This window comes from Sylvia atricapilla, chromosome 14 (assembly GCF_009819655.1).
Source record: "Sylvia atricapilla isolate bSylAtr1 chromosome 14, bSylAtr1.pri, whole genome shotgun sequence".
In the NCBI taxonomy this organism is placed as follows: Eukaryota; Metazoa; Chordata; class Aves; order Passeriformes; family Sylviidae; genus Sylvia; species Sylvia atricapilla.
This window is the reverse complement of record NC_089153.1, coordinates 17,377,592-17,389,982: the sequence shown is the minus strand read 5'-3', so window position 1 is coordinate 17,389,982 and position 12,391 is coordinate 17,377,592. Positions and strand designations below refer to the sequence as shown.

The window sequence follows — 12,391 nt, the reverse complement described above, 5'->3', positions numbered from 1 at the left end:
CACTTTCAGTGCTTCTGCTCTCTGATAAACCAGGAGTTTAAAAAAAAAAAATAATCAGCATTTCAAAACTGCATCGAGGCTTTTTTGATCAAAAAAAGCTTTGATCAAAGTTCCAGAGATTCTTTCTGATGGTGTGAACAAAGGGAGTCCCCCATCCCACTGGGGACAAACCTGCCCACCCAAGGGCTCCACACAACCCAAAATTTTGCTTCAAAACTGAAATACAACCTAAATATAAACCCCTGCTCGCTGATTTTATACAGCCCAATCTGGGCAATGCCAGTTTGGGGGATTACAACTCCTCAGACTGCCCAAAGGATCCTCAGGCCAGAATAAAAATGTCCATCCAGGAGGTTGTGGCGGCAAAGGAGAAAGAAACTCCGCAGAATTTGGGATTCAGGAACAAAAAAATTGGGATTCAGGAACAAACCTCGAGGCTGAGGCAGAGCAGTATTTGTGGGGTTTGAACACTGCAGGCTTTTCTCAGTGACACAGAGGGTTCTTTCCTCACCAGTGCCAGTTTTAGGCCATGGGATGGGTGGGGATCAGTGAGGTTCTTCTTTTCCAAGCTGGGCTACAGCCACCCCTCACCTCCCCCAGTACTTCTGTGCTGCTCTGGTGTCCTAAAAAAACCACAATAACTTCAGTGAACACAAAAAGGACTCATCTTCCTGCTGCCTCATCCTTCTTTGAGGCTCCCAGAGTGAAGTGGTCCATGACGTTCAGCTTGCACAGAGAGAAGAGAATAGTTACTGCTCCTTGCTCAGAAAAAAACAAATCAAAAACCCCAACAAAACAGCTTAAACTCAAGACATCTTTCTATTTAGTAAACATTTCACACTTCATATTGGATTTTAGGCCTCTTTTGGCTTCTGACTCGTTATTTTTGAATTGTTAAGGATGAGTGTGTTGTCTGTACACAGCACCTTTCCTTTTTAAAAGCTGCGAAGCACCTAAAATTCAGATTGTAAACTCCTCTGGGAGGAAGGCAGCTCTTCCAGGGCTGTGTGCTGTGTCTAGCTGGTATTCAGGAAAAGCTGTTAATCCCCCAATTCTGCCCTCACAATTGTATTCTACTGCTGTGAGAAAAGAGAATCTCTTCCTCCCCTTCTATTTTAGCACGAAGAGCAGGCATGGAGAGTGTCCTTTGCACTCTTCACTTCCACATAATTTAAAGGCAAAGTAAAAAGCTCTATTTACATTGACCTGGTAAAAATAAAAGTTCAGGAAAGGATTTTCCTGGCTCCTTTTCCAATGGTCTGTGCACTCCCATTCCATAAAGTCCAGGATAGGGCAAAGGGTTTATAGACAATAAATTCATGCACAAAGTCTGTGTGACATGGAGACATTTGGGCAGATGTTGGATCATTTATTTGTTCCTTTTCACTCTGGTGCCTGTGATTCTCTTTGCCTGGTATAAAGATCTGCCAAGAAGGGGCCTTTTTTTTGGTTCAAATTAAAGAACTAGATATTTTCCATATCTAATGTTCACAATTCTAAAGAGTTCCTAAATATTAGGAAAACAGTTGCCTGACCATAAGAATGAATCAGACTTCTAAAGTGTCATCTATGAAAAGAAAAATGCATTAAAATCAAGCTGGAGAGGCAGCATTTCCATGGGCACAGGCAGGTCAGGGCCTGTGGAGGAATGAGATAACCATGCCCTTGTGGCCTGGCTGAATTAGGAGGCAGTGCCAAAACCTCTGGAGGTGAGAGGTGCTTGGTTAGGAGATATTCATTAAGATATTTTCCTGCATGTTTAGATTCGATTTCTCTATCTGAGATTCAGGGAAAAATCAAAACACTACCCAGCAAAGCCAGAGCAAACAGTCCCTGGCAGCCACTCCCTGGCAAACAAGGGTGTGGTGATGGAAAGCCACGCCAGGATGAGGGATGAGAAAGGAGTTGCCTCACTCTTCAGCTGGACAGGAAGTCCAGACTACCCCAAAATCCCACCCCATCCACATGGGCAGGGTTGCAAAAGAGACTTAGTCACAAGTTCAGAGTGGAACCGAGACACAGAAAGCTCCAGAGAGGAGACATGAGACGATGTCAATCTAAGATTCACAGATTGGCCACAATCGAGATGAGAACTGCCTTCATCCAGTACCTCCTGTGGGATCACTCCCCCTGGCAGGCAAACCCAGAGAGATGGCACAGCACCAGCGTGCTGCCCTGCTCTCTGAGCACACACACACACCCCCATTGCATAGACACACAGACACGTTTGCCCGGGCTTTGTTCCAAGCTCCTGTCTGTCCCAGCTAGTTCTTGGAAGCACCCTGCGTGCCCAGGGCGAAGTCCACGGCCTGGTGCACGCTGTGGAAGAGCAGGTGGTCCTCCCCTTCTCTGAAGAACTCCCCCCGGAGCAGGGAGCTCCTGACAGAAGGGTTGCACTGGGCCAGCAGCACGTGCACGTCGATGTCCCCGTAGTCCTTGCAGACCTCCTTGAGCGTGCGGATCCCGGCCGTGTCCAGGAACTGCACGGCGCAGCAGTCGATCACTATGGTGTGAAACCCCACAGGTTCCAACCCCAAATCCACGGGGGTGCTGCTCTGGTCGTCCCCAGACCCCGCCTCTTTCTCCCGGAGCATTCTCTTCTCCGCTTTCTTCTTGGCCGCCTTCACCCACGCGGGGTTGACGCCGGTTTGCTTGTAGAGGGAGGATTTGAAGCACTCCTTGTTGATGTAGTAGAGAGGGGCCTCGAATCGGAACACCACGACGCCAGGCTTGGTTTGCAGGTTCTTGTAGGCAGCCAGGGACTCGTAGGTCTCCGACTCGGCCACCCAGCCCAGCAGCGGCGCCTCGGGCCGCTGCGTGCGGAAGATGACGCAGAGCATGGAGAAGCAGACCCCCACCAGCAGCCCGATCTCGGTGCTGATGAGCGCCGTGGCTGCCATGGTCACCCCCCAGATCACCGTGTCCACCTTGCTCAGGTGCCACATCTTGGGCAGGTCGCGGAATTTGCGCAGGGCTCCGCGGAGGTTGACGATGGTGATGACGGCCAGGACGCATTTCTGCAGGGAGTAAAACAAAGGTGCGATCACCAGGAGGACCAGGAGGATCACCAGACTGGTCACCAGGCCGGACACTTGGGTCCTGCAGCCCGTGGACTCCTTGACCAGGGTCTTGGCAAGGGCTGCGCTGGTGGTGAAGCAGTGGAAGAAGGCGGGGATGATGTTGCAGAAGCCGATGGCGTACATCTCCTGGTTGGCCCTCACCGAGTAGCCGTGCTTCTTGGCAAACATCTCCGACAGGGACACGGTGATGGCAAAGCCGATGATGGCGATGGGGATGGCATCCAGCGCCACGTTGGGAAGCAGGCTCCAGTCTGGAGGGCGTGGTGGCAGAAAGCCAGTGGGGATGTGGCCAGAAATGCTGGAGCCGTAGGTCTCTCTCAGCTTCCCGAAGTGGGAGGCCAGAGTGGCCGCCACAACCACGAAGAGCTCCACTGGAATTGGAGCCTTCAGCTTGGATTTGAAGCGTTCGTTGAGCTCTTTGGCTGGGACGAGCACCAGGAAGCACAGGAAGCTGGTGAGGAGGTCGCAGATGTTGGTCCTGTGGATGTTCCTGAAGATGTTTATCCAGGTGGTGATGAGGGAGCCCACGCCCCCGCTCCGAGGAATGTCCAGGCCCAGCAGGTACTTGACTTGTGAGGTGAGGACAGTGATGGAGGCCCCTGTGACAAAGCCACTCAGCAGAGAATCCGAGAGGTACACGGACACAAAGCCCACTTGGAAGAAACCCATGGCCACCTGGAAGGAATCAACCACACGCAACGGGTCAGGACACAAATCCCGCAGATTTTGTCAGCTGAGATTAAAAAACTCAGCATTGTGCACGGCCCTGGAGGACCAAGCATGGTCTGAGCAGAGAGAAAAGTCTCCAGTATTCAAACCAGGCTCCTTGGGGGTCTTCATCTCCTGAAAAAATGTTAATTGTTTGCTCTGCTAATTACCCTGGTGGGGAAAAAAGAAAAAAAAGAAAATGTAGGAATAAAACCCAAACCCCACATTTGAAATACTGTCTGCTTTTGTCATTTCTCTTTCAGTTTCTCTGAACTCTGTGAACTTCGCAAAGATCTGAAACTTTTATGGTGGCGTTGGTCTGCCTTACACTGGAGTTCAGAGCCTGCAATAAAACCACAGTTTGTGGGGTAACAACTGTCCTTTGCCCTGCAGAAAGTTTGATGCCTCTGATACAGAAAGTCTGTGACCTGCAAACTCCTCTGCTGCAGATCATATAAACAGAGATAACTGGGAGCTCCACGATTAATCTCAAAGAATTACTGAAGAGAAGGCAGCTTTGGGATCTGGACTGGCTGAAATCAGCTCACAGCTCTCAAAAAGGCTCCTCGATAATTAATTCAAGGTTGTTCTAAGTGTAAAACATTAACAATAATTAGTTTACCTAGTTAGGCTGTATTAACTGGTGTGAGAAGATTTGCTTTTTATGATCTGATTGTAAAGTTTCTGATACACAGAATATGTGGTTCGGGTTGAAAAAAATAAATTTGAGGGCGTTGGCCTGCAGAGAATATGCCTAATACTCAGAGGGACTGAAGATAAGATAATCTGATTTCTTCAGATGAAGAAACTTAATTAAATGCAATTCACAACTCCAAAACTGCACCCATCCCACAGGGATGAAAGATGAAACCCAAAAATTCTGGGAGGCCCAGAATATTTCTGAAATAACTCAACCTGAACTTGCAATACAAAAAGTTCCAGGTTGTGTCCAAACCCTGTATTTTCAAAGTATCACAAACATGTTTTGTTCCCCTCCTAGATATTTTGATTGGTTGTCACCCTGGACAGATGAGAACAAATGAATGTGAACTCACAAACTCAAATACCACAGTTCTGCAGTACTGCCAAAAATAATCTTATTCTGGTTAATGTATAAGACTCTAAAAACAAGGATACCTGCTTTAATTTAGGCAAGCAGTGAGTTCTACAAAATAAGTAGAGATATATAAATATAAAATATACTGTATCCTCTCAGTAGAATCCTTTCCATGCAAAACATTGTTTTGGCTTCAAATGGGCAAACAGCAAATTGTTCAAAGCACATTTACAAATAAAAGGAAACTGGAGATACTTTTACTGTCCACATTTTTCTTTGTTAGAGGCAGATGATAAAAGACTGGAATTAGGAGCTGATGTACCACTTTTTGGTCCAATGAAATGGGGTCTAATGCAAAAAAAAAAAAAAAACCAAAAAAAAAACAGTAAACAGAGCTTCAGGCAACAGTGAGGAGGGTGATGAGCAGACCTTGAGAGCTGGAGGTGCAGGTCCTGACAGTCCCCAACAGGGAAAAAATGGAGGCAGGAAAAGCTGTTAAAAAATGGGGAGCACTCTCCAAAAGACAAGCAAAGAGAAGCAATTCAGGGAGGAAAAGCTGTTAAAAAAAAAGAGAGCTCTCCCCAGAAGAGAAGCAATGCAGGCAGGAAAAGCTGTTAAAAAGTGGTGAGAGCACCCCGAGGAGTTTCCTGCAGCGCAGTGACCTCCAGCCCTGGGGCACAGACTGAGGAGACGTGCCAGCCCAGCAGCACGGGGACAATCCCCTGCAGAAGAATGACAACCATTTGCACACCACAGCTGCCTGTCCAGCTGCCCTCACCTGGTAAACTCCCGAGATGAAGGTCATGGTGGCAGCCACGGCCATGGCGTAGCAGCTTTTGTCACAGAGCGGCGCTGGCACCGTCCCGTTGCCGGTGACATTCCCGTCCCCTCCCGGGGCTGGCAGGGCACCGAGCACTGTGGGCTCTGGGTCAAAACCAGCTCTCTCCACCTCTCGATCCACCACCTGGCCCACCATGAGGCAAACCACCCCGAAGATGCTGACGGAGATGTGGCGGGAGGTGCCGAAGATGCAGTAAATGATGCAGGAGAAAAAGGAGGTGTAGAGGCCGTAGATGGGCTCCAGCCCGGCCAGGAGAGAGTAGGCAATGGACTGTGGGACCAGCAGCACCCCCACGATCACACCAGACATGACATCCCCCAGCAGATCCTCCCTCAGGTTGTATTTTGGAAGCCACTGTAAAATAGGGAAAAAGCCCAAAATGCAATCTTTCATTTTGGCTGGGGTGCAGCTGCAAGTTTTCTTTGCTTGCTTCACCAGCAGAGCCTTCACGCTGCTCTTCTTCTCTCGGGGCTCCAGGAACATTCTGGGATGGAAATTGCACTTGGCATCATCTCCTTCTGGCCCTTCCATCACTGCATGGATATTGTTGGTCTCTGTCATTGCTGCCATCACCAGGACTCACTAAAAACACACAGAAAGACCATTACAGCAAAAAATTAATGTACAGCTCGAACACGGCATTTATGGAAAGCAAAGGCTGAAACTCTCAGTTCGGCAGGGATAAAGCAATTTCCAAGCAAACTGGGAACGAGCCCCCTGAGTGCATCCCTGGGAAACAAGGAATGACCTTTCCCAGGAGGGAAGCTGTGGAATATACACCTGCTGCTGGCAGGGTTGGGAAAGGGACAGGAATGCAGCAGCACTGCCTTTCTGGGAGGCTTCCTTGAGAAAAAATCTCTGCCTGCAGCCTGCTCCACCTTGCAAAGGCAGCCAGAGGGTTTATTGTAGTGCCACGGCCACTCCTGTTCAGCTGCTGAAAATTAACTGCAAGTGGGACATTTCCAGCAAGGCACAGCTCAGTTTACAACTCTTGTGGGTTAGTTTCTGGTTTTTTGTTTTGTTTTATTTTTAATGCAGTGATTTTGCCTGCCAAATACTGTAAAGGTCTGTTAGCTAAGAAGTGGCTTTTTTTTTACAGCCAATGACGCGCAGCAAAGAAAAGCGCTTCACACTTTGGAAAAGCTGGTTTTACAAGGAAATGTCACCTGAGCAAAATAATGTGGAAAACATATTAAAGGGCACAATGATAGGTAGGTGGGACAGTTCTGCTCTAGTCCAAGCTGCCCACAGACAGTAAAACAGAGTGATTATGCCAATAATTTAACACTTGGTTTACATTTATTGCCTGGCTGGGAAAGAGCAAAGTCTTGATGAGACAAACCCCGATGAAACTTGAGCATACTAAATGACTGGCAGCACGTACACAGCTCTCCCACCTTCAGAAAACAACCAGAATTCTCCCGGAAACTCCTTAAGCCCCATTATCTGATACCACCAGCACAGTGAGGCCATTTCAGGCAGAAATTCACTGGTCTGGGGTGAAAAGCCCAGCAAGAGAACCCTGAGAAGTGTCACTGCCAGGGTGCAGCCCCAGAGTGCCAATGACAACATGGATTTTTGTGTGCTGCTCACGTCCTCTCCGTGCAGTGCAAACATCAGCCAGACTACTGCCCATGGAAAGTTCACCGCTGAATTGATTGCCCAATTAATCCTGCAATCGTCCTGAATTAATTGCACCAATTAATAAATTGCTGCTGGAACTGGCAGTGCTAAGGATGTCGCTTGGGTCTGCCTCAGAATGTGTCCACTCAATCACCATTTCACAAGGACCTACAGCTACAGCTCCCCTCACAGAACTGTGGAGTCATTGAGGTTGGAAAATCCCTCTGAGATCACCCAGTCCAGCCTCTCCCAGCAGTGCCAAGGCCTCCACTAGCCCACGGCCCCAAGTGCCACATCTATAGGGCTTTTAAAGCCCCCAGGGATGGGCACTCCAGCACTTCCCTGGGCAGCCCTATTGGTACAGAAAGAATTCCTTATTTAATTAAATGAAAGCACTCACTGCCACCATCTCTGCAGTGCGAGTTCCCCAAAGATATGGGAGGGAGAAGTGAGAGAAGTGACTCTGTATGCTGCCTGCTGCCTTAGGACAGCCTGAGCAGAAGGAACCCACCAGAGTAGAACCAAGCACAGAACTTAATATTTAGAATGGCTTCTCCAGAGAACCAATTAGAAAGGAATTCCACCCAACTAATCCCACCTCACACCGTGGTGTCCCAGCCCCTGGAGCTGCAGACATATCTAAAGCCAACACACAGATGCTGACAGAAGATACCAGGGAGGAATTTCTGTTTTATCTCCTGCTCCATGCTGGGACTTCCAAAGGTGTTTCCATTCACAGACGAGACAGGGAGCATCTCTTTGGTGGGTGAGCTCCTGCAACCTCCCAAAACCCAAACCCAGCCCCTCTTTGCTGGCTGTCCCTGGAAGGAGGGTTCCAAACACAGCCCCCAAACCACGGGCAGCCCGATGGCACCAGCAGGGATGGATTTTCTGTAAAAAGCCTTCCCAGCCCAGAGCACTGAGTGCCACCTCCAGAGCCACGGGAAGAATCAGGACCTTTAAAGGAAGAAACTGCACTGCAAGAAGGGACACGTTCAAGATGACAGAGAGCTCACACCTGGAGGAGACCCCCCACCTCACAGGTTTCCAACCTCACTCACCTGTACAGGTCTGCAAAGTGTGCTCAGGGATGATTTACAGCCCTCCCAACCCCCTTAAACACACACTGAGAATCAAAGGAGTATTACAAAAGCCTGTGTCAGCTCTACTCTTCAAAAGCACATTTTGGAGCTGTATTTGCTCAAGAAGTTTTGTTTGTTTTACCAGCACAGAGTTACAAATCAAAAGGCCTCAAACCCACCCAAAGCTCAGCCAATCAACACTGTAAAAGCTGAGGAAAAAAAAAAATCAACCCAGACCACCTTTTATATGTAGCAATCAGTTTGCTTTCTGAGATTTTAGTAAAGACTCCAGTTGTGAAAATCCTTCTGATTCCTTCTGTCCCTCCTCCAGGACTTGCAGGCAACTCACTCAGACCTGGGAATTTCCTTAAACATGCCAAGCCAAACCCCAGACAGCTCAGTTTGGTGCTGCTGTAAAACATCTGCATGGGAGGGGATGTCTGGGGTTCAGCCCTGACCAGACAGAAGGGAAATGTTCTAAGTCAAAACCTCTTTGGCTCCAGAACTCTGAGCACATACTGGCTCTTTGTGCTGACTTGCATGACAGCTTTCTCTCCGTGCCATGAAAAGGACCTTTCACCACACAGCCCCTGGCCCTTGCCATGTCAGGAGAGTAGGAAATGACACAATTCCAACGCTCATTTCATCCATTTCTGCCTCAAAAGTGCTGCCCTGTATTAATTTTGTAACCGTTAGGCCAGGCTTGTTTAATAAAACTGGATTTTGTTCTTAAACATAAAAAAATAGCCCAACCCCTGAGAAAACCCCTTTGGTTCATGGTTTGGATACTGAAGGACCTTCTGTACATTTAACTTGAAAAAGGAGCTGCTGTGGTTTTTATTCTGAAAGCCGCTATTTACACACAACCTAGAATTCACTTTTATCACTCCTCTGGTCTTTCAAGGAGTGTCTCGTTGCCACAAACTTTGCCTAAGATAAAAAAAAAAAAAAAAAAAAAAAAAAAAACCTACAAGGCAGAACTAAGAAAATTTCCAGTATCTGTTATCAAGCAACTGCCATAAAATAAAGATACAGGGAGGTCCTGCAGTCTCTAAAAGTCATCAGACCTCCAGACTATTTCTGGAGCCCATCTGGGCCCTTCTTTCTGATCCCATGATGTGGCAGCATCTGCCTGGCTTCTGGTTTTGGGGGAGCACTACCTGCTCAGGGCTGGCTTTGACTTCTTTCATCTGTGGCAGATCAGAGTCACCTTGAGAGTAAGAGAGAAACGGGTTGTGAAGCTCACTCAGCTGCTGAAATAACTGCTACAAGGTGAAACTTCAGGTGTGAGCATTTCAGAGTGGAAACTAAACCAAAAGTATTCTTTCTACAACAGCCATCTCAGTTTTCCTTATTTTTCTCTATTTAAATTATCACTGTGTGTGATCACTCCTCACCCTCACGTGCCCCTTGCCAGACAGGAGAATTTACGTGCACTAAGAATGAATGCATAAATCCATAATCTAAAAAGACGTGGAACAATTTCTGGAGAGTTGTAAAGGAGAAGGAGGTGAATCAAAAATCCAAGTTCCACATAAACTGAACCAGAGATGGGCCCTTAGAAAATGCCTCCCCTAAGAATATAACAGGAAAGCAGATCACAGCATTTTGACAACGAAATCTTTGACCTTCCTCTTGTTAGACAACAGCCTTTTTCAAATAATATCTTGACTGTTGTGGAGCAACAAGGAAATTCAATATTACCATGATAACACTCAGATAAGCACTGTAACAACACTGCCTGCACCTGGGAGTTTGACTAAATATAAAAAATGAAATATCCTCCTGCAAAACATCCAAGCCATAAACATTTACTTCCACAAGGGACTGAAAATAACACGAATAATGAAAACCACGTTTAAGGAACACATGTGGAAGCAGAGCTGCCTCCCCTTTGGCACAGCAACAACCAGCAGCCATCCACCCATGTGGGAAAACCTGCAAAGCCGGACAATAAAACCTCGTTTTTGTGAAATGTGGGATATCTCCTCACTTCTCCCGAGCGGCAGCAGCAGCCTCCAGCAGTTTTGAGGAAGATCCCATGGAATGTGGCTCCCTGCTGGCAGCGTTCTCCCAAGGAAGTTGTGTCAGCTCCCAAGGGCAGCTGAGTGTGTCGGCTCACACAACTCTGAGCAGATCCCTCCAGCAGGTCCCATCCCACCCGGATTTCTTAGGGAGAGTTTGCCAAGAGGCCATTTCAGCAAGTTATTCCCACGTTAGAACCCTTGTCCCATCCTTTGTGTTAGCAGGAAAGGTGGAAGGCCGAGGAGCTGCGCTGGGCAGCGAGGATGGGCTGAGGAAAAGCTGCCCAAAGGAATCTCCTCGGGCAGCAGCTGCCAGCTCAGCGCAGAGCATCCCACCACGGATCCACAGGGCTGCCAGACACCGTCCCACCCCAATGGAAACCCACCGGGATCGCGCTGCATGAGGTCGTGTTTGAATTAATAATAAAAAAAAAATTAATACAATTCAGAAAAAGCTGCAAGGAGAACCGCGCACCCCCTGTAACCGCGCGGCTTTGCCCAGCGCTTCGCTTCGGAAGCCGCACCAACATTTAGGGTCCCGCCAAAGCGAAAGGGAAGCGAGAGCAACAATGGAGCTTTTAACGCAACATTCGCTTTCACCCTCGGGGTCTCCGCCGCCTTCCTCCCCAGCTGCCTTATGGCTTCCTTGTGCGTTTCGCTCTCCTCCCGCTGGCTGCGGGGCTGCGCAGCCCGCTGTGCCCACCCTGCCCGGCCCCGGCCCTCGGCACTCACCGCCCGCGGCTCCCCGGGCACACAGAGTGACAGAGGGACACACAGAGTTACAGAGTGACAGAGTTACAGAGTTACAGAGGCAGGGACAGACGGAAGGAGCGGCCGGCAGCACCGCCCCGCTCCGGGCAGAGCCGCGCCCCTTCCAGCCCCGGCCCGGCTCGCTTCCCACCGGGCTCCGGCTGAGACAGGCCCCCAAAGGCTGCTCCTGGACTTTTATTGGCACTCATGCCTTTGAAATGACAGAATTACAAGGCTGGGAGAGACCTCCAAGATCGTCGAGTCTAACGCAGCCCCAAGATCTCACTGAGTGCCACGTCCAGGCTTCCTTTAAACACATCCAGGGATGGTGACTCCATCGCCTCCCCGGGCAAAGCATTCCAGCGCTTTATCACCCTCTCCGTGAAAAACTTCTTCCCGATATCCGACCTGTATTTCCCTTGGCACAGCTTAAAGACTGTGTCCTCTCATTCTGTCAGCTGCTGCCTGGAGAAAGAAAGTGTAGGGTTAATAATGGGAGGTGAAGTGAGATTAAACTTGGTGCAGGTGGGGAAGTGTGACACTCCCTGGTCTCTTTTTGCTCCGGGGTAGCACTGGGATTCATTAAAAAGCTGGGAAGGATGAAGGATCCTTGGCAATGGGGGTATTTAAATCCCAGGTTTCTGTTGAGTGCTCTGCTCTTATCTCCGGGCTGGAGGTTCAAGGTTGGAGGGGTGATGCCCAGCCCTGTCTGCCTTCCCTTCCCCACTGCACAGAAAAGCAGACGCTTCATCTGAAGTCAAACATTGCCCAATATTTGCATTCCAGGTGGAGCCTTGAGCTGTCAAAAAACCCCATCAATACAGGGTTGGGCAAATGAAGACAACTTCAAGCCTGCAGGATTCATGCTCTTGTCTTTCAGTGTTAAGAAAATGCTGTAGATCTTAGTGCAGAAATACTGGATATTTCCACTGAAAACGCTTCCCTTTCTTCGTGAGGGTTTATTAGATGTCATGGTAACCAGAGCAGGCAATTGCAATGGAAATAGAAGAGCTCCCTCCCTCTCACCTGAATGTCCATTGTCAAAAACATCCGTGCCTGACTTCCCAATCCCTTTAGGGACTTCCACAGGAGTTTTAATTGAGTTTGAAGTATATGGTGACTCCAAGACAACCAGAACAAATCCTTGGGAGGAGTGACATCTATGACAAAAGTATTCAAAGCCTTTTGTTTAGGGCCTCTGCAGAATCCTAATAAGAAATCACAAA

The 12,391-nt window shown here is 48.6% G+C and overlaps 1 protein-coding gene across 1 annotated transcript; it reads right to left on the bottom strand.

Annotated features, from left to right (window-relative positions):
- Positions 1-292: 292 nt before the first annotated feature.
- On the bottom strand, positions 293-11,182 carry SLC26A2 (solute carrier family 26 member 2). The gene is made up of 3 exons (XM_066329409.1): positions 11,148-11,182; positions 5,624-6,268; positions 293-3,755 (listed from the first exon to the last, which is right to left on the bottom strand). Exons 2-3 carry the CDS (start codon positions 6,254-6,256, stop codon positions 2,265-2,267), a joined length of 2,124 nt encoding a protein of 707 aa, XP_066185506.1. The 5' UTR covers positions 6,257-6,268; positions 11,148-11,182; the 3' UTR covers positions 293-2,264.
- Positions 11,183-12,391: the final 1,209 nt, after the last annotated feature.

Coding starts and splice junctions, on each gene's coding strand:
- SLC26A2 (XM_066329409.1), bottom strand. CDS start 6,256: ATGGCAGCAATGACAGAGACCAACAATATCCATGCAGTGATGGAAGGG. Junction 3,756..5,623: donor TCATCTCGGGAGTTTACCAG/GTGAGGGCAGCT, acceptor GATTCCTTCCAG/GTGGCCATGGGTTTCTTCCA.